Below are 23212 nucleotides of genomic sequence, written 5' to 3'. Positions count from 1 at the left end.
CATACTATGAAAACAGCACTTTGCCTCTGTGATCTTCCTTCTCAAAATCTATAATACCAGTCTAATCACAAGGGAAAAATTACATAAATTCCAAGAGACAAGCACACTACAATATATCTGCCCAGTGTTTCTCAAAAGTATCAAGATCTTAAAAAATAAGGAAAGTCTAAGAAACTGTCACAGCTAGGAGGAACCTTGACCAAATAAATGCAATGCAGTATCCTTGATGGGTATCAGATAGAAACTAGGAAATTTTGAAGAGTTTTTGTTTAATAATAATGTATCACTATTGGTTCATTAACTGTGACAAGTATCCCATATTAATGTAAGGTGTTAAAAATAGGGAAAACTAAGTATAGGGAGATATACAGTATAGTGAATTCCCTATACTATCAGTGTGATTTTTCTATAAATCTAAAACTATTCCATTAATAAAAAATAAAATAAACTATGAGATTGATAATAAGTCTTTCAATTAACAAAAATGTACTACTTAGTCTACTTCTTACTCTTAGCTCCTAACAAAGTAAGTGCCTTCGATAGGGGATGGTCTAGGCATCAGTGCCTCTCAACTCTGGTAGTGAATGTAAGTCACTTAATGTATTTAAATAATAAAAAATGAGAATCTCTGCTAATGGGCATCAGTTTTTTTTTTTAAAGATTTTATTTATTTATTTGACAGAGAGAAATCACAAGTAAGCAGCGAGGCAGGCAGAGAGAGAGGAGGAAGCAGGCTCCCTGCTGAGCAGAAAGCCCAATGCGGGGCTCAAACCCAGGACCTGGGATCATGACCTGAGCCGAAGGCAGCGGCTTAACCCACTGAGCCACCCAGGCGCCCCTGGGCATCAGTTTTTTAAAACAAAAGTCTAGGGGCGCCTGGGTGGCTCAGTGGGTTAAGCCGCTGCCTTCGGCTCAGGTCATGATCTCAGAGTCCTGGGATCGAGCCCCGCATTGGGCTTTCTGCTCAGCAGGGAGCCTGCTTCCTCCTCTCTCTCTGCCTGCCTCTCTGCCTGCTTGTGATCTCTCTCTGTCAAATAAATAAATAAAATCTTTAAAAAAAAAAAAAGTCTAGTTTTGCCAACAGAAAAATCTCATACTACAAAATCATAAAATTGCACCTTTTGCCATCAGCATGAAATGTCTCTTTTTCATGGTAGAAAGCAAAGATGCTCCCTTTTTCTTTCTACCTTAAGAGACCTGGGAGATTCAGCAATAATTCTGGTAATATAAAGATAAGTAAAATAGTGACTAGAACCAACTGAACAAATTTTAGAAACTTAAAGCAGCAAATTACAGACTCTCCCTTGTCTTATTTCCTTGGAAAATCATTTCTTAACCTATTGAAAATTTCTGTGGCTTAAAAAGAAAGATGAGTTTGAAATAAAGAAAGAAAATATGAAATTTTCTATCTTAAAATTTAAATTCAAGACATCTAAATTTCGAATGAGCACAGACAGAATCCCTGCTAGCTGTAGGAAAAGTGCTATCAAGACCATGTTTCTTGCTCACAACTTCCCAAGAGTATCCTGGACAGTAAATCACAAGATGAGCCCCGAGCTCCCAGCACAAGAACACAGAGTGTGCCGGTCTCCAGCTCCCAGCTTGGCTTGCCTAAGGAAACAAGGGCTTCCCAAATTCTTGGAGAGCCTTGTCCTGGCTCAGTCTGTCTCCATCCATTTTCAGGATGCTGTTTTAAGAATAGGAGCCCATCTTAGCCATTCAATTATGAATGTGTCAATTACATGCTAACTCATTTAACTCTCCTATGTTCTGAAATCGGGAGGACCCAAAATACCAGACCACAAATATGAAGAAAGGAATTCATCCTGTCTTCCTCCCCCACTGCACTTTCTCACTGACCATGTGATCTGAAGAAGTCAAAGAGTGTGAAAAGTCTGGGTAGGGGGATGGCAGGGTCTATCTCAACAATATGCATTTGCTGAGTATTTTTTGGTTTTGGTTTTGGTTTTTTGGGGTTTTTTTGTTTGTTTGTTTTTAAGGAGGACTCCATCAGAGCACTGGTTGCTTAAGACAGCTAGAGAAACCCTGAAATGATCCATTGGCCTTTCCTATGTGCTTTCCTCATCCAATTAAAACTCCAGTTTGCACCATAAGAGACTCTTAATCTCACAAAACAAACTGAGGGTTGCCCGAGCAGGTGGCGGTGGGGGGTGGGGTGGATTAGGTAGAGGGTGGTTGGCTTATAGACATTGGGGAAAGTATGTGCTATGGTGAGTGCTATGAAGTGTGTAAACCTGGCGATTCACAGACCTGTACCCTTGGGGCTAATAATACATTATATGTTAATAAAAAATTTTTAAAAAATTAAAAAAAAAAAGCTCCAGTTTGTGTACTGTGGTTAAATGGAAATTACAGTCATTTTTTTTGGCCCATTTTTTTTAAAATTTTTTATTTCTTTTCAGCATAACAGTATTCATTGTTTTTGCACCACACCCAGTGCTCCATGCAATTACGGTCATTTTGAAGTCAAAAAACAAATGGGCCAAGTGCCAGTACTAGCATGACAAGCTGAAAGTCAGTTTGTTTGAACTTCTTGCCTCAGTTTCTTCTTCTGCAAAATAAACTAAGAATACTTAATATACATAAAGATGGGATCCTACAGATCAAATGGATAACCTATGACCTCACTTTATACAGCGTAAGTAGACAAAGGGCGTCCACTATCAATAATATTGACTATTTTAAGGTCTAGCAATAACTGACTCCCTCACCTCTCACCAACCTTTAACCTCAACTCATATGCATTCCAACCAAAAAAAAGCTTACTTTCCTCCTGTGTGGTGGTATTTCTTTGCCATTATCCCCACCTCCTACATTCTTTTGATAACCCGCATCCCCTCTCTTCAACACTCTGCTTGATTCCTGTCCCCCTTAGGAAGGAAGCTATTCACCACTGGGATCCACCACCACCCTTGCATGTATAATCAAAGCTTCCATGGCCCACTAGTTCAAGAATCACAAATTCATTTTAGAGCTGAGAGAAACTGTGGAAACCACCTAGTCCAATGTCTTAATTTTAAAAATGAGGAATCAGAGGCTCCAAACATTGAGTTGGTGGCAGAATGGAGACTAAAGCCTGGATCTCTGTAGAATATTTACCAACCTTTGGATCCAAACATGAATCATGCCAGTGTCAGTGTTATTTACTAAAATACATAAACAGAGTCCTTAAATGTGAAATATGGATCCCCTAAAGTTTCATTGTCTAAGCAGTAGTTAAGTCTTTTACAATACAGTAGTATAATTCACTCAAGTAAAACAGGTGAGTGAAGTAGAAGCTTGGAAATGTTTCTTGACATTTAGTATTTATTATGTACGTAGAAGGGACTCGATACTGTTTGGCAAGTTGCTATGTGCATGTATGAATGATACAGGGCTCACAATGGAAGAGTTCATCAAAACTTTCATCAAAAGTATTCTACCAAAGAATGTGAAAGCTTGCTTCAGCATAGAAATGCATTCCTTCTCTAGAAATTTAGACCTTTTGAAATTAACTTTGCAGACTCCATGTGCTGTTTAGAGACATTATTCCATGAGTATAGAGGTAGAAAGCAAAAAAGGTACCAAGGATTATATATTAAACCAGTGGAGTTCCAATCCAAATTCCAGCTGGATTGTGAAAAACAAGAGCAATGTAGGTAGAATTACTCTGCCAGACAGTAAGACATAGTATATGCCACAATGATTGAGAGATTATGTTTCTGGTCTGGTTATTTAAAAAATTGAGCAATGGAACAAAATGGAGAGTGCTTTTTTTTTTTTTTTTCCAGATTTTATTTATTTATTTCAGGGTGAGGGGTGAGAGGGAGACAGAGCAAGAGCATGAGCAGGAGGAGAGGGAAAGGGAGGGGGGAAGTAGAGTCTCCACTGAACAGGGAGCCCAGTGTGGTGAGGTTTAATCCCAAGGCCCTGGGATCATGACCTGAGCCAAAGGCTGACACTTAAGAGACTAAGCTACCCAGTCACCTCACAAAATAGAGAATTTAAAAACAGATCCATAATTGTAACACAATTGAGCTGGAATAGAAATTATATCACACAAACATAGAGAAAACATGAGTTATGTAATCAATGGTGTTGGGGAAATTAGCTCATCAAAATGAATATTCATTTATATATCCATCTCATTCTATACACAAGAATAAATTAAGATGGATTTAAAACTTTAGTATAAAACAAACTATTAGAGGAGGAAAAATAGGAGAATAGCTTTGTAACCCAGGGATCAGGAAAGATTTTTTGAGGATGTCCAGAAAAGCACTACCTAGAAAGAGGAAAATAGGAAGGTCTGATTCTGTCAAAATTAAAGATTTCTGCTCCACAAAATACACTACAATGTTAAAAGACTGGTGATAAATGGGGAGAAGATATTTCCAATATATATAACCAAGAAAGTTTTAATACCCAGAGTATTTAAGAAACTCCTATGAGTCAGTAAAAACAAGAGGCAACTTAACAAAAAAAAAAAAAAATTGATAAAGGAAATATATGTTCAAATTGCTGACATACAAGCAGGATGGTTAATAGGAAGAGATGTTTGTCTGCATTGGTTGGTAACCAGAGAATTCCAAAATAAAGGCATCAAATAATCAGATAATAGCCCATGTCAGCAAGCATGAGGAGAAATGGGAAATTTCACATGTGCCGCTGACTTTGCAAATATGTATTACAGCCTTTTTGGTGCATAATCTAGCAATATGTAGTAAAATTGTGCTAGTAGATGCCTAGTAGCACAAGAATTTCTGGATATGTGCCTCCAGAGAACTCAATAAACACAAAGACATCCATAAAGATTGAATGATAACAAAATAAGGGGAAAATATCTTTTTTTTTAATTTTTTATTTTTTCAGCATAACAGTATTCATTATTTTTGCACCACACCCAGTGCTCCATGCAATCCGTGCCCTCTACAATACCCACCACCTGGTGCCCCCAACCTCCCACCCCCCACCCCTTCAAAATTTTCAGATCGTTTTTCAGAGTCCATAGTCTCTCATGGTTCACCTCCCCTTCCAATTTCCCTCAACTCCCTTCTCCTCTCCATCTCCCCTTGTCCTCCATGCTATTTGTTATGCTCCACAAATAAGTGAAACCATATGATAATTGACTCTCTCTGCTTGACTTATTTCACTCAGCATAATCTCTTCCAGTCCCGTCCATGTTGCTACAAAACTTGGGTATTCATCCTTTCTTTTTTCTTTTTTTTTTTTTTTACAGCTTTATAAACATATATTTTTATCCCCAGGGGTACAGGTCTGCGAATCGGCAGGTTTACACACTTCACAGCACTCACCATAGTACATACCCTCCCCAATATCCATAACCCCACCCCCCTCTCCCAACCCCCTCCCCCCTCAACCCTCAGTTTGTTTTGTGAGATTAAGAGTCACTTATGGTTTGTCTCCCTCCCAATCCCATCTTGTTTCATTTACTCTTCTCCTACCCCCTCAACCCCCCATGTTGCATCTCCTCTCCCTCATATCAGGGAGATCATATGATAGTTGTCTTTCTCCGATTGACTTATTTCGCTAAGCATGATACCCTCTAGTTCCATCCACGTCGTCGCAAATGGCAAGATTTCATTTCTTTTGATGGCTGCATAGTATTCCATTGTGTATATATACCACATCTTCTTTATCCATTCGTCTGTAGATGGACATCTAGGTTCTTTCCATAGTTTGGCTATTGTAGACATTGCTGCTATAAACATTCGGGTGCACGTGCCCCTTCGGATCACTACGTTTGTCTCTTTAGGGTAAATACCCAGCAGTGCAATTGCAGGATCATAGGGTAGTTCTATTTTCAACATTTTGAGGAACCTCCATGCTGTTTTCCAGAGTGGTTGCGCCAGCTTGCATTCCCACCAACAGTGTAGGAGGGTTCCCATTTCTCCGCATCCTCGCCAGCATCTGTCATTTCCTGACTTGTTAATTTTAGCCATTCTGACTGGTGTGAGGTGATATCTCATTATGGTTTTGATTTGTATTTCCCTGATGCCGAGTGATATGTAGCACTTTTTCATGTGTCTGTTGGACATCTGGATGTCTTCTTTGCAGAAATGTCTGTTCATGTCCTCTGCCCATTTCTTGATTGGATTATATGTTCTTTGGGTGTTGAGTTTGCTAAGTTCTTTATAGATTTTGGACACTAGCCCTTTATCTGATATGTCATTTGCAAATATCTTCTCCCATTCTGTCATCATCAAGACAGCATGGTACTGGCACAAAAACAGACACATAGATCAATGGAACAGAATAGAGAGCCCAGAAATGGACCCTCAACTCTATGGTCAACTCATCTTCGACAAAGCAGGAAAGAATGTCCAGCCTCTTCAATAAATGGTGTTGGGAAAATTGGACAGCCACATGCAGAAAAATGAAATTGGATCATTTCCTTACACCACACACGAAAATAGACTCAAAATGGATGAAGGATCTCAATGTGAGAAAGGAATCCATCAAAATCCTCGAGGAGAACACAGGCAGCAACCTCTTCGACCTCAGCCGCAGCAACATCTTCCTAGGAACATCACCAAAGGCAAGGGAAGCAAGGGCAAAAATGAACTATTGGGATTTTATCAACATCAAAAGCTTTTGCACAGCAAAGGAAACAGTTAACAAAACCAAAAGACAACTGACAGAAGGGGAAAATATCTTTAAAGAGCGTTTTACGTATACATTTTAATTGGGGGTCAAAAAATGATTAATTACCAAAGACAGAGCTGAAAAACAATGTTGAGGAAAGTTCAACCTGGCACTTATATTTAGATCAAGTTTAGAGCTTACGGAAAATAATATTTTTCACAGATACTCATATGTAGAAGGAGAAGGCCCACTAAGCATATGAGAATGAATACCTTATGGAAGTCAGACAATTGGTAATGCAGTTAGGAGACAAAATGGGGGTGGGGTGGGGAGGAAAGGTCTGATGTTGGAGTAATTACTTTAATGGACACAAACCAGGAACAGCATGGAGAAGCATTGATCATATTATTACAATTTTGTGCACAAAAAGGCCAAAGCTATTACAAATAATAAAAAGAACAGCTTAAAATGGGGTAGGGCGGAGAAAGGAAATTATCAGTCTTTAATTTATGGACAGTTAATGTAAAGAAAGGGGTTAACCTAAAAATTCATTGAAGTCAGAAATTTCTTTGGATGAGTGGCAACCCCCCTTGTTAGCCCTTCATAGTCAAGGGGTAATTGAGTGTTAATTCTGCTGACCTTATTTGCAGCAATGCCTCTGTTCCCGGAGCACCCCTGTCAGGCAGCATGCTTTACATAGCTGTCGACTTAATGTTTTTCTTTTGACTGAATTTTTTTACCCGAGGCATTTCAATCCTGTGACTTCAGCAATCAATTTAGGCCCAAAGCAGCACAGGCCTCTGTCCCCTCCAAGCAGGTATTTGCATGTGAGCTAACAGCTTAAGCATCAGGGAAATGAGCTAAATCCAAACAGATGTAAGAAGTAGAACTGTATGCTAAAATCACGACACAGTCAGTTTATTTGCCTGCCATGCAACTACACTTTGTGTGTGAAAGCGGGAGTGTGTGTGTGTGTGTGTGTGTGTGTGTGTGTGTGGTGGGAATATGATTGGTTCAATTTTTATACTATTTTTAAAGCTAATAAGCTATTTTTAATAGTGTTTGTTTTAATGATCCTAAGCCAATGTTTTAGAATTATGAAATTCTAATAGCTAGATATGTCATGAAAGGAACAGTAGTTTGAAATATAAGTAAAATTATACTAAGAAAATCAGAAATTCTTTTAGTCTTTAGACAACTCAATTTCTTCAAAATAGAACCCACAAAAGGTATGTGATAGGCATGCACTGACAAGACATGGAAGGTAACTTATACAGAAATTTGTCATTATATATTTAAATTTTTTAACCTCTAAAATGACATAGAAGCCATTTTTCACTCATTGCAAGGAATTCTGGATACAGTGAGACATTTGTTGGGATTATGCAAGCAAATCAGTAGCATCATTTATTACACCCAGATCTTTTAACACATTTGTTGCCATTATTTGTGAAAGAAGTAGCCAGAATCTCAGCTAGAAGTTTCTTATATCCTCCTAGCTATGTTACAGATTAAAAATCTGGTCAAAATAATCAAGCTTAATGTGACTGGCATATAAGGAATCTCAGATCCAGGTGTTTTTGTGTGTGTGCTTGGAAAGAGAACAGCTCATCTCTCCACTGTATTGGAGAAGAGAAGACGATGTAATGCATTCTCAGCTAGCCCTCATGAATGTCAATCAATATTCTTTACTCCACCTAACACACTGAAGGAATTAAGTCCCTACTAAAAGTCACAATAAAATAATTTTACTTACTCCATTGGCCGGCAGGTCAGTACTGAGAAAAGAAGTAATTCCTTAGTAAAAAGCAACACACACATTTATGTAAGGCAAGAAAAGCCTAGAAGCATATCAAAAACCTAAATTCAGTAAAGAATACATTTGTCTGAAAACTGAACGTAACATGTTTCAGTCCACACTATTGTGATTAGTTACTGAAGATACAGAGAAATAAAGACAGGCAGTCTCTAAGCCACAAAACATAGGGTTTCTATGCAATAAAACAATGGGCATTCTTAGCAGCAGCATTTGCCCCAATTAATATGAGGATTAATAGGAAAAACTTTGTATAGGAACAAACATGTTCATGAGTAAAAGATGGCCTTTAAAAATGAGCAGTGCCTCTAGCCCATAGAGCTCACAGCATCTATCAGCAGACATGCTAATGACCATGGGGTTCCTGTCTCTTACACACAGAGCTTCCCTCTCTGTGAACCACCCGGACCTCCAGCCGTAGGAAGGAAAGTCGGCCATAGGTTTCTCCTTCCCATTTTAGTAGTGCGTCCATAATAGCAACTCAGAATTCCCAACTGAAGATAATATCATTTTGCATTTGAGGTTTTAACAAAGTTACTATGAAGTAGACAGAGAGGGAGGGGGAGAATAAGATAGTTCTAAGGCAACATTTCTCAAACTGTCATGTGCATATGACCCAGAGAGGGATATGTTGAAACCCTAATTCTAAATTGGTGGCTCCGAGGTGGGACTGGAGACTGTCTAACCAGCTCCCAGCACTGATGGCCTGACACTCTGAGTAACCAAGTTTAAAGAAATAATGAAAAAAAGCAAAAGGGGATGATAAATGCCAAACTCCTCTAATGTGATAAAATGATAAGGGAAGACACTGTAAAGTAGATACCTCCACACCTCCTGGCCTCAGGAGCAATGTGTTCCCTGGAGGTACTTAAAATCCATCTTGGGCAGTCTTGAACTCTTCATTTCCCTCAGTCCTGCCCATGTACCTAGGTCTGCAAGTGGTGTTATCAGCCTCCCAAAGCCTTGAGACAGAAAACTCACAATTATTCTCCACTTCTCTCAACCTTGCTTGATTTTCTTTCCTTTTCAAACAGCCTCCCATGCCTCCATGTTGCTACAAGCATTATAATTCTAAATCTCAGAAGTAATCTCTATCGTTTCCCCGTTAAAATCTCTACCACCTGACACAGCTTTCCACTTCCTAAAGGATAAAGAATGAAGCCCGTAGCAAGGTTTCCAAGACTTTTCACAGTTGGATCCCAGCATTTCCTTCTGGCCTAAATTACTATCTTTGCCCCACTCTACTTTGCTCTGTTTTAGGGTCTGCCCTCACTTGGATTCAGGCCCTGTTCACAATCCCATAAATTCAGCCAGACCCTCCCTTGGCCTGGAGCAACCTCATTCCAACAGTCAATCTCCAGTACTCTTGGCCTGGAAACCACCTTATTCTACAAGATGCAGCTCAAAAAGTATTTTCTCCTCTACAGAGTGTACTACTTCCTGGCACACAGTAGGCAGACAAGCAATATTACTGAGTAGTGCCAGAAAGTTGCAGTCTGGTTAAAGTGGCTTTCTTTGAGTTGCTTCAGCCACACGATTAGGATGCTAGCTCAGGTTTGGAAATGGGGAGTTTAAAAAAAAAAAAAAAGGTGGAAATTCTCCTATTCTACCAATTCTCATTCTAGCCCTCAAAATTTAAAAAGTCCTATAAACTAGGGCTTACAAAGCATTTTTCTTGATCATCAAGAACAATGTCTGGAGCAGAGATTCTTTAAGGCATCCATATAAGCACTTAGAGGATCTGAAGTGATATGGAGTAAGAGAGCATTTTTGCATCTTCTCAACATCAAAGTTGTCATTCTTTTATTGGCCACTTTACTCCAAAATAGACCTCAGAGCAATTCAGATGCTTGGACAAAGCTTCTAAAACCTTACTTACCCGGCCCCAAGCAAAGTGGTACATTAGCATGAAATGAACAAGAAATAAGAGGCACCATTGATGTTGGACTATCACCCTTGGTTTTTCAGATGCTAGTAAAGATTCACTAAAGCTAGTGCTATCAGGTATTTCTGGGGCAACCACAGAAGGAAAATAATATCTAAAGAAATGAAATTCATAACCATAACTTTGAGTCCTTAACACAGTCTTAAGAGAAAGACAAAAGAAATCATATTTTCCCATGAGTTGTAACCATGTTAAAAGAAATAAACAAGTATCTTTGCAGTCAAATGCTCTACCCCTGAGCTATACCCCCTAAACAAGTATCTTTGATGTGTTGAACAAAACAGTAAGAAATTTTCAGTCCACTATTATATTTCCTGTCTCTCATATTGGAAACAGTAAAAATGTCCATACATTCATTTATTCAATCAACAAGTACTTATTGAGTACTGTGGTGGTTATAAAACATGTCCACAGGGGCGCCTGGGTGGCTCAGTGGGTTAAGCCTCTGCCTTCGGCTCAGGTCATGATCCCAGGGTCCTGGGATCGAGCCCCGCATCGGGCTCTCTGCTCAGTGGGGAGCCTGCTTCCCCTTCTCTCTCTGCCTGCCTCTCTGCCTACTTGTGATCTCGGTCTGTCCAATAAATAAATAAAATCTTAAAAAAAATAATAAAATAAATAAAACATGTCCACAAATTCACTGACACTTCCTCCTCGCAAGGAAGCAAATTCTCCTTCCCTCGCATATGTTCTGGTATGCGTTACTATTAACCAACAGAGGCAGTGGAAGTGATGCTGCTTGACTCCCAGGATATGTTAGAAAAAGAGCGTACAGTTCTGCAATATTCTCCTGTGTTATATGCCTCTAAAGCTCGAGTCACCTTGGAATTTCAAGCTCCCCTGAAACTGACATGCTGGAGAGATCATGTGGAAAAACCAAATGGAGATAGAGAGATGAACCTAAAAGCACTGGCTGTTCCAGTTTGAGTCTTCCCAGTTCAGACAATAGATGTGTGGGTGAAGAGGACTTTGAGATAAATGTAGCCCAGTCACCACCTGACTGCAATCACATGAGAGACTCCAAGCAAGAACCACCCAGCTGAGCAAAATCAACCTCAGGACCATGAGTAGTAGTAGTAATAATAATAATTGTTATTATTTTATACCGCTTGGGTTATTTGTTACTCAGCAATAGATAACTGGAATAAGCTCCTAATGTATGTCAGGCACTATGTTAGATACTGCGGTATCTTCCCCCTATGGAGTTTAAAACTTACTGACCTGGTGCTCTACATGAGTGTAAGAAACAACCCCTGGCCTCTCTAAATTTGTAGTCCGCATGGCAACACAGGAAATAGTCATATAAACAGATAAGAATATGACCAATATAAGAAATTATAGATAAGTGCTATAGGTTTGAACAGCAAGCAGAATTGACTAAAAAAAGGGGAACCCTTGGGAACTGTCCAATCAGAGAGAGTCAACAGGGAATTAGGAGCTGGGCTGAAAATCTGGGTTTTGTATATGTAAAGGTGTTGGGGGAGGGGAGGGGCGTTTTTCATGAGTGTGGTGGTAGCATATGCTAGCTTGGGAGAGAGTTCGCTCACAGTAAGTGTGTAAGGGAGAATAGGAGGATCACCAGGAGGCAGACGACAGAGGGTCTTGAAAGTCATAGTAAGGGTTTAATAGGACTAGATTCACTTTCTAGGCAAGTGGATAGTACTGAAAGTTTACAGGATATAGATATGCTGTGATGAAAAATGCAATTAGGAAGGAACACGGATTGATGTATTAGAATTTGCACAAGAAACAAAGAGACCAGGAAACTCTTGAAATAATTTTCAAACATGGTAAGAAGGGTCTTTTACTCTACATAACCCCTCCTCCATGGAAAGCCCCATAGCAGCTCTTCCAAATGTCATTTTTTTGCTCCTCTCATCTGTTTCAGTTGTTTCATGGCCTATGGACTCATGGCGTTCTCTTCTAACCTATGTTCCCTGTGCTGGGATCCAGTTACCTGAGCACTGCCAGCAGCTAGCAACTGAATGGGTGGGCTGTTCCATCACCACGCCCACTGACAGCTGCTTCCTGGTAATCCAAGGAGTTCTTGGTGCCTGTTGTTTGTTTTGACCGTTTGATCCTCTGTGTTCTACACAATATCATTAGTTCACTGATGCCTGACAAGTTTTATCCTAAAGTGAGTAATACATGTAAAGACATGCTCAAGTGTTCCCTGAAGTAGAAGCATTCCTGGTTTCTGGAAGAGATGATATGTAATAACAATCTTACGGTGCTTTCATCTTCAAAGTCTTATGCAAACATTATCTAATTAACCCTCATTATACCTGGAAGGCAGGGAAGCATCATTAAGCCTGGATTTCAGGAGAAGACATTGGAAGCTACAAGTTAAATACCAAATTCTATACCAGATAGGCTCAGCTTCGGTGGCAAAACTAGTGAGGAAGAGCCCCTTATTCTTACTCCATGCTGAGGCCAAGGATGAAATTCAACTCTGAGGTGTCTGATTTATTACCAGGGTCATAGGCAATATTGCCTTGTAAAGTTTATCAGAGTGCAGCGAGGCAAATTGTATTCACACAGGGAGGTAGGATTCTAGGGTGTGAGCTCTAGATTTTTACTGGCTAGTCATCTGACCCCTCTGCACTTTGAATACTTATCTATCAAAGAAGCCCTATTAGCCTGTGATTGCCATCACATAATAGCACTAAAACAATTCATGAGAAGAAAGCTCAGAAAATGAGCCCTAATGAGGTTCCATGTTACAGATCATTTTAGTAGCTGGGAAAAAGAGATGACTCCTCATATTCCCTTTTTACAAAATTTCTACCACATTCTACCACATCCCCACCAGAGCAATGTCCCTCCTTACCTCTCTGAGCAATGACCTCAAGATCTCTCTCCCTCTCCCCCAACAAATTTGCCTCACAATCACTGAAATGTAAAGCAAGTTAAGGTTGAATGTACACTGTCCAAGGGGGGAGGTTGCATTTTAAGAGGGGGTAAAAGTCCTTTTCTGCTAAATTGAACTCCTGACCATGGTACTACAGGAAACTATTTGTAGAGGAGGTAACTAGGGTGGTGGGACTCTGAGATCTTACCTCCTGCAGCTGATAACAATCACAGTAGCAGCCAACATTCTTCGAGTGATTACCAGGAGCCAAGCTGTGTTTTAAAAGGAAGTCTAGCGGAGCACCTGGGTGGCTCAGTGGGTTAAGCTGCTGCTTTCAGCTCAGGTCTTGATCCCAGGGTCCTGGGATTGAGTCCTGCATGGGGGGGGGGGGGGGTCTCTGCTCAGCGGGGAGCCTGCTTTCCCCCCACCCCTCTCTCTCTGCCTACCTGTGATCTCTGTTTGTCAAATAAATAAATCAAATCTTTAAAAAAAAAAAAAAAAGGAAGTCTGGTGTTGTGGTTAAGAACAGTGTCCCTGGCCTTTCTACCCCTAAGAGATTGCTTTGTCTCTCTGTGCCTCAGTGCATTCATCTCTAAAATGGGAATGGGAGTTTATCCCATTTATCCCACAATAGTGTTGTTGTGAAGATGAAATATATCAATGCACATAAAGAACTTAGTACAGTGCCAGACACAGCATGGGCACCAAACTGTAGTAGCCATTATTGTAGGCACCTTATTTGTACTAACAACTTTGCGGTAGTATAATCTTATGAGATAAGCAGTATCTCTAATCCCACTTTCTAGATTAAAAAAAATTGAGGCACACAAGTGAACACATTTGTCTCAGTTGCTTAGCTGATCAGTAGTAGAGTTGGGACTCTCACCAGGGCAGCCTGGCTACAGAGCCCAGACCTTGCCACCCTGTGCACTACCCAGGTCTCAGCGTGCAGGGCTTCCCGGAGGTAGGGCCCCAAAGCAGCAACACTGGGTGGGAGGTCACAAGCCTGGATTCAAGCTGTGATTCATCCATATCAGACTCACTCCCTATCTTGGTATTTTTATCTTTAAGACAGATATAATATCTACCATGCAAGGTGACCATGAAGATCAAATAACTGGTATAAGGAGATTTTGAAAATTCTAAACTTCTCTCTTTTCAAATGTGAAGAGTTATCTACTGCAGGATGAGCTAAAGTGGGGCAACTGTAAGCAAGAAGCTAAAGGAAGCCAAGCTCCAAACGCCTCGGAAGTTCATTTATGCCACAGTGGATTCTCAGTTCTTCGAGATCAGCAGCCAGAGGAACCTGGTCAGAGCTAGCCTGGGGACACGAGAGCCAAGGTACCTGCAGGGGGTGGGGGATCCCGGGCAGACCCCATACTACAAACTCTATTTTGATCCTGCCATGCAGCCCTCCCATCTCGAGAAGTCTGTCATGTTCCAAGCACTGTGGGAAACTGCCCTTCATTCCCTCCCAGGAGCCCCGCCAAGGCTGAGTATCCATAGCAAGAGGGCCTGGGTTCTGTGGAACCCAGAGGTTTCTGAGAAAGGTAAGTTAAAAGGGCAGCCTTTGCAGAGTCTGCATGGCCCCAGTGTCCTGAGTCCCTAGCAGGCGGACTTCACCAGCCCCCAGTCCCTTCTGTTGTATGAGAGGGCCATGCTACAGTGCCCAGGTGCTGTGGACCACTCCGGTCAGTGCCCTGTTGAGGGTCTGAGGCCAATGTACTACCCAGGACTTTGGAGAAATTCACCTTAATTTCTGGAGACCTGTTGATCTCCGTGTGTGTGGCCTTTTAAATTCCCAAAGACGAAGGACCCAAACTGCTATATTGCAAAGGTTAGAGCTTGTTCATGTTCATTTTCAAATTGCTGATTTGTTTTCTCTTATGGCAGCAAATCTGCTTTCACAGCTAATCAGAATGATCTCTTTTAAAAGTCATTACTTTCTTATGTTATGCTTTGGTTAACAAGAGCCACCATCCCACAGCTGGTATAAGAACAAACAAAGAACAAAGGGCAGCCTTGAAAAGACAGCATCCAGCCAACACTCCCAGTTCCATCTTCCACCTGCAGTCTCAGCCCAGGTGCCAAACTGGCTAAGGTGACTAGGTCAGGATAATTACCCTGGCAGCTCCCGAACTGCTCTGGGATCCATTGCACCATTAGGCTGCTCACTGGCTGCCACACCACTAGGCTCCTCTGAATGCTATTTCCTGTCCTCACAGCTTGATTTCACTACAATTTGCACATACTTTACCAGTTATGAATAATGCCCCCCATTCAAATCTGTCACAGGATGCAGTATATTTTGGAAAGCACTTAATGGCAAAGGTGAGTACTTTGCCCAAACTTGTATATATTTTCAGACTGCTACTTCCCACTGGTTTTCTAAATGCCACCTCTGGTTCACAGTCTTTGCCTTGTTGTTGTCACAGCATTACCATTTAACATGTATCAGGTACGCTCTGTGTGCCCAGTGCTCTAACAAATAAATAGAAACATAATGTTCCTGCCAAGTTGATTTTCTATTTAACCAGAGTGAGCAAGAGAAGAAACAAACAGTAGGAGAAGATGTACCACTCACACTGAGGTTAGACCATGGTAAAACTGGGCCAGATGTCTTTGTTGTGCAGCCTTCTGATACCTCCCACAGACAGCTGCTTCTCCAAGGGAGACTATTGTGGGGTGAGCTTTAAGGAATTTTTTTTTCCTGAAATAAGGTTACCACTCTATTTGGGACATCCCCTAAAACAGGATGCTTGTCCTGCTCCAGGCAGCCTCCCTCATCCACCATGACCCTAACCCACAACCTCTGATCCCCTTTGGTCTGCCACCCCCATCCTGTCCTTCAACCAGGAAAGAAGGCATATTTGAGAGTCTTTTATACACTCAAGGGGAATATTTACGACACCTCTTTTGTGAGAACAGACTTTTTGTATAACTGGGTCCTTACAGCCAAAAGTAAGCCAATGCCACCTTCTGGAATTTCTTCCCTCAATTGGCAATTGTGTGACATTGGTACTTTCAGCCACATTAACTCTTAAAGTTAATATTGATCCTAATTATGAAATAAATCTAAGAAACAGCCAGGGCTGGTAGAGTTTATTATCAGACAAGATCTCGCAAAAATAAGGTCTTACACAAACAGATTCAAAATCAGCATAGGGTAGGGGGATCTGAGAGGAACTGGCAGGTACTCCATGCCCCAAAGCCACAAAGAAGAGTGTTGTCCAAAGAATTTCCCTGAAAGGGTGGAGCCAGACTCTCATGTCTGAGGATAAGCCTCAGAACAGACCTTCCTGGATCTTAGCTGGAATTTTGGCCCAAGCCCCAGGGTTTATTCCTCCCTAGTCATTGAGTTGGGAGTTTTGAGTTGTTCTACATCAGGACTCAGTGGTGTTTTCTACTCACATGGACAAACTTCTTAGCAGAACATGAGGAGTAATTCATGGGGCCAGAGGCAAGTTAGGCCCAGGATGTCTGCCTAAGAGAAAAGCAGATTGTCTGGTTTCCCACCTTGGCTTCTCTCATTTGACAAATCGAGTCCATTGCCCCTATTGTAAGGGTCTCAGACCCTGTCAGAAGCCTCGATAACCTCTGCTCTGTGCACTCCTCCAGGTTCAGGCTAGATATACTATATGTGGAGTCCCTACAAGGAGGAGCAGTTGCTTCCTAAGAGCAATCCTATAACCAGCCAAACCAGTAGCACCTTCTTTACAGCAGGAGTGGGTGCCAAGTCCCAGTCATTTAAGCTTGATTCTCCTCAGAAGCTCTAATCAGCTCATGCCCAGAACCTGCACCCTCCAGTTAGCCTTGGAGAAGGGGCAAGTATGTGTGCCCCACCGAGTAGAGCCTTCCAGTTTTTAAATGTTTCTAAGAACCTATGAAAGGGAGACTATTATTTTTAGGTTCATTTTAGAGTTTTAAAAAAAATTGAGGCTTAGAAAGTCTAAGAAAAATTTCCCCCAAAATCATCCAGTTAGCATCTAGTTAGCATTCAGTTCACCCCCCACTTGTGGGGACAAGATTAGAACCCACACTGCCTGGCTCTTATATCATATTCAACTACCTTCTAGATGTACAGTGGTTGTGGAACAGGGACCTTCTCCACCAGAATGGGTGGAGTCAGTCTCCTTTACAGACAATTTTAGATTCTCATTACATATCTTTTTATTTACTGACATGTTATTTGGTGATGTTCTTAAATCATTTTAAGTCTGTCTGCTTCATTTCTTCATTAGACTCTAAGATTCTCAATGATAAATGCCATATTTTCCTTTACATAGTGTCCTTCCTCAACTAGGTCCTCTAAAATAACCTTCAGCCAGATTAACTGGCAGGACAGGGCTTAGAATTCAATTGCTGGAATTTTGTTCCTTTATTTTTTAAGACTTTTTTTTTTTTTTTTTTAATTTTAGAGGTGGGAAAGGAGCAGAGGGAAAAGAAGAAAGAGTCTTTTTTTTTTAAAGATTTTATTCATTTATTTGACAGACAGAGATCAAAAGTAGGCAGAGAGGCAGGCAGAGAGAGGAGGGGAAGCAGGCTCCCTGCCAAGCAGAGAGCCTGATGCGGGGCTCGACCCCAGAACCCTGGACCATGACGCAAGCTGAAGGCAGAGGCTTTAACCCACTGAGCCACCCAAGTGCCCCAAGAAGAAAGAATCTTAAGCAGACTCCCCGCTGAGCACAGAGCCCCACATGGGGCTCTATCTCATACCCTGAGATCATGATCTGCACTGAAATCAAGAGTTGGGCATTTAACCAAATGAGCCACTCAGGTGCCCCATATTCTGTTTTTTTTATATATATATAACATTCCCATTGCACCAATGGAAGCTTCACCATGGGATATATCACTCCTGAAAGGAAAATTTATTCCTAATGATGCTTATACACTTACCACAAAGATATCCGTCTTAGCCCATTTGCACTACTATAACAAAATATTGCAGACTGAGTACCTCACAAAAAAACAGAAATAAATTTCTCACAGTTTTGGAGGCTGAAAGCCTGAGAACAGGGTGCCAGTGTGGTTGGGTGAGGGCCCTCTTGTGGGCTGCAGACTTCTCATTGTACCCTCTCACGGCAGAATGTGGCTAGAGAGCCCAATAGGGACTTTTTTATAAGGGCACTATTACCATTTGTGACATAATCACCTCCCAAAGGCCTCATTTCTGGCTCAAATTGGACAACCTAGAAAAAAAAAAATGGATAAATTCCTAGAAACATACACCTACCAAGACCAAACCACAAAGAAATAGAAAATCTGAATAGACCCATTTCTAGTAAGGAGCTCGAATCAATAATCAAAAACCTCCCAAAACACAAACAAACATTTAGGACCAGATGGCTTCACTGGTGAATTTATCAAATATTTAGAAGAAGAGCTCTAACCTCTTCAAACTCTTCCCAGAAAATAAGAGGGAACACTTCTAAACTCATTTTACAAGGCCAGCATTACCCTGATAACAAAACCAGACAACACCATAAGAAAAGAGAACTACAGACCAATATCCCTTATGAGCATAGATGCAGAAATCCTCAAAAATATTAGCAAACCAAATTCAATAATAATTTAAAAGGATCATATATCATGATTAAGTAGGATTTGCCCCTGGAATGCAAAGATGGATCAATGCCCACAAATCAATCAATGTGATGCACCACATCAACAAAGTGAAGGATAAAAACAAGATCAAGAAGAAGACAAGGGTGCATACTCACCATTGCTACACAATATACCACTGGAAGCCCTAACCAGACACATTATGCAAGAAAATAAATGACAGAAGAAAAAGTATAATTGTCTTTGTTTCCAGATGATGTAGTCTTATATGGAGAAAATGCTAAAAACTCCACGAAAAAACTGTTCAAACTAATCAACAAATTCAGTAAAGTTGTAGGATACAAAATCAATATACAGAAATCAGTTGCTTTTCTATACATTAATAATACCAGAAATAAAAACTAAGAAAACAACCCCATTTACAGTCGCATCAAAAAGAATAAAATATCTATGAATAAATTTAACCAAGCAGGTGAAAGACCTGTACACTGAAAACTATAAGACATTTTTATTTAAAAAAGGGAAGAGGGGCGCCTGGGTGGCTCAGTGGGTTAAGCCGCTGCCTTCGGCTCAGGTCATGATCTCAGGGTCCTGGGATCAAGTCCCGCATCGGGCTCTCTGCTCAGCAGGGAGCCTGCTTCCCTTCCCCCTCTCTCTGCCTGCCTCTCTGTCTACTTGTGATCTCTCTCTCTCTGTCAAATAAATAAATAAAATCTTTAAAAAAAAAAAAGGAAAGAAATTTAAAAAGACACAAGTAAATGGAATGGTATTCCATGCTCAAGATTTGTAAGAGTTAATATAGTTACAAAGTCCAAACTAATGAAAGCAATTTATAGAATCTATAGATTCATAACAATCTCTATCAAAATTCTAACAACAGTTTCCACAGAAATAGAACAAACAATCCTAAAATTTGTGTGAAACCACATAATACCTCAAATAGCCAAATCAATGAAGAAAAAGAAGAAAGCTCAAAGCATCATGCTTCCTGATTTCAAAGTGTATCATAAAGCTATAGTAATCAGTCTGGTATTGCCAGAGCAATGAACACATAGGTTAATGGAACAGAATACAGAGACCAGAAATAAAACCACACATATATGGTCAATTAATTTATAACAAAGGAGCCAAGAATATACAATGAGGAAATTTTAGTCTCGTCAATAAATGGTACTGGGATAACTGGACATCCACATGCAAAAGAATAAAACTGGACCACTCTCTTATACCATACACAAAAATCAACTCAAAATAGATTAAGGATTTGATCATAAGACCTGAAACCATAAAAATCCTGGAAGAAAACATAGTGGGTAAGCTCCTTGACATCTACCTTGGTGATGATTTTTTTGATTTGCCACCAAAAGCAAAGGCAACAAAAACAAAAGTAAACAAGTGGGACTATATCAAACTAAAATTTTCTGCACAGCAAAGAGAACCATCAGCAAATGGAGAAGACAACCTTTCAAATGGGAAAAAATATCTGCAAATTATGTATCTGATTAGGGGTTAATATCTAAAATATATAAAGGACTCATGCAACTTACTAGAGGGAAAAAATCCAATTAAAAAATGGGCAGAAGATTAGAATAAACACATGAAAAGTACTCAGCATCATTAACCATCAGGGAAATGTAAATCAAAACCACAGTAAAATGTACTTCACACCTATTAGACTAGTTATTATCAAAAAGACAAGAAATAGCAAGTATTGGTGAGAATATGGAGAAATGGGAACCCTTGTGCACTGTTGGTAGAAATGTAAATTGGTACATTCAATATGGAAAACAATATGGATATTCCTCAAAAAACTAAAATTAGAACTGCCATATGATCCAGCAATTCTATTTCTGGGTACTTATCCAAGAACACAAAAACACTAACTCAAAAAGTATCTGTACCCCAGCATTCATTTCAGCATTATTTGCAATAGACAAGACCTGGAAGCAACCTAAGTGTTCATTTATGAATGAATGGATAAAGAAAATATGGTATGTATGTGTGTGTATATATACATACAACATGGATGGACCTTGAGTGCATTATACTAAGTGAAATAAGTCAGACAAAGACAAATACTGTGACCTCACTTATATACAGAATCTAATAATAAAATGAACTCATAGGTACAGAGAACACATTGGCTGATTGCCAGAGGTAGGGGGTGGGGGTGAGTGAAATGGGTATAGGTGGTCAAAAGGTACAAATGTCCATTTATAAGATAAGTAAGTCTTGGGGATGTAATGTTCAACAATACTGTACAGTACATTTGAAAGTAGCTTAAAAAGTAGATATTAAAAATTCTCATCATAAGGAAAAAATTATAATTATGTGTGGTGATAAATATTAACTGGATTTATTATGGTAGTCATATATATGATAACTATATATATATGGTCGAATTCGACGGGGCTGAATCAATGGAAGATTGGCTTATGTCTTCAGTCAGGATTTTACAGTTTTTGGAGGTAGTCTGTCCGGGGCATATGCCCAGAAGATCTGCAAAATCATGGACCAGGCCATGACAGTGGGGGCTCCAGTGATTGGACTGAATGACTCTGGGGGAGCACGGATCCAAGAGGGAGTAGAGTCTTTGGCTGGCTATGCAGACATCTTTCTGAGGAATGTCCTGGCATCTGGAGTCATCCCTCAGATTTCTCTGATCATGGGCCCGTGTGCTGGTGGGGCTGTGTATTCCCCTGCTCCGACTGATTTCACATTCATGGTTAAGGACAACTCCTACCTGTTCATCACTGGCCCGGATGTTGTGAAGTCTGTCACCAATGAGGATGTTACTCAGGAGAACCTTGGTGGTGCCGGGACCCATACCACCATGTCAGGCGTTGCCCACAGAGCTTTTGAAAATGATATTGATGCCTTGTGTAATCTCCGGGAGTTCTTCAACTACCTGCCCCTCAGCAATCAGGACCCGGCTCCCATCTGCAAATGCCATGATCCCAGTGACCGTATGGTTCCTGAGCTTGACACAGTTGTCCCTCTGGAATCGACCAAAGCCTACAACATGGTGGACATCATACATTCTGTTGTTGATGAGCAAGAATTTTTTGAGATCATGCCCAATTATGCCAAGAACATCGTTGTTGGTTTTGCAAGAATGAACGGGAGGACCGTTGGAATTGTTGGCAACCAACCTAAGGTGGCTTCAGGATGTTTGGATATTAACTCATCTGTGAAAGGAGCTCGTTTTGTCCAATTCTGTGATGCGTTCAATATTCCACTCATCACTTTTGTTGATGTCCCTGGCTTTCTGCCTGGCACAGCACAGGAATATGGGGGCATCATCCGGCATGGTGCGAAGCTTCTCTACGCATTTGCTGAGGCAACTGTACCCAAAGTCACAGTCATCACCAGGAAGGCATATGGTGGTGCCTATGACGTCATGAGCTCCAAGCACCTTTGTGGCGACATCAACTATGCCTGGCCTACAGCAGAGATTGCAGTCATTGGAGCAAAGGGTGCTGTGGAGATCATCTTCAAAGGGCATGAAAATGTGGAAGCTGCTCAGACAGAGTATATCGAGAAGTTTGCCAACCCCTTTCCTGCTGCAGTGAGAGGATTTGTGGATGACATCATCCAGCCTTCCTCTATAAGAGCCCGAATCTGCTGTGATCTGGATGTCCTGGCCAGCAAGAAGGTACAGCGCCCTTGGAGGAAACATGCCAATATTCCACTGTGAATGAATCAAAGGATAATAAACCAAGAGCCAGTCACTGCCTGGCCATTCATACCTGTCCCTGCTTTTTGCAATCATGGTACCCAGAAATCTAAATACTGGTAATTACTTGAATTGGGTTATTCCATATATATATATGTATATATATATATATATATATATATATGGTATATATATATGGTATATATGGTATATACATATATGGTATATACATATATATACCATAAATATATATTTATTTATTTATTTATATATTTAGTAGTCATATATACATGACTACCATATATATATGGTATATATATACCATAAATATATATATATATTTATTTACTAATGCCCCTAAAACTAATGCAATGTTATATGTCAATTATACCTCAGTCAAAATAATGTGCCTTCAGCAAAGGCACAGAGAGTGCCCTCCAAAAATTTGAAACAGATTCTGAAGATAGATTTTGATGTACCACATATCATCTAGAAGAGCGTAGATATGCCATTATAATGTTAGGGTAGGGTTTGATATTTTTAATATAGCATCAATAAATTAAAAGAAACCATAATCCCATAGAGTACTGATCAAAATCTTCATCCCCTTAATTTACCAAATAATTCATTTCATAAGGATTATATCCATGTTGACTTACTTTGGTCACTGAGAAATAGAAATTATTGAAAGATACTATTTTAGGTGAAGACAAAGGATATTATCCCTAAAGTTAAAGTCAAATTTAAAAAAATGTA

The 23212-nt window shown here is 40.3% G+C and overlaps 1 protein-coding gene across 1 annotated transcript; it reads left to right on the top strand.

The window, feature by feature from the left end:
- The first annotated feature begins 21193 nt into the window (after positions 1-21193).
- Positions 21194-22589, top strand: LOC125107942 (propionyl-CoA carboxylase beta chain, mitochondrial-like). The gene has a single exon (XM_047743461.1). It carries the CDS (start codon positions 21290-21292, stop codon positions 22475-22477), a length of 1188 nt encoding a protein of 395 aa, XP_047599417.1. The 5' UTR covers positions 21194-21289; the 3' UTR covers positions 22478-22589.
- Positions 22590-23212: the final 623 nt, after the last annotated feature.

This window comes from Lutra lutra, chromosome 8 (assembly GCF_902655055.1).
Source record: "Lutra lutra chromosome 8, mLutLut1.2, whole genome shotgun sequence".
In the NCBI taxonomy this organism is placed as follows: Eukaryota; Metazoa; Chordata; class Mammalia; order Carnivora; family Mustelidae; genus Lutra; species Lutra lutra.
The sequence above is the reverse complement of the archived record's forward strand: the minus strand, read 5'-3'. Positions and strand labels throughout refer to the sequence as shown.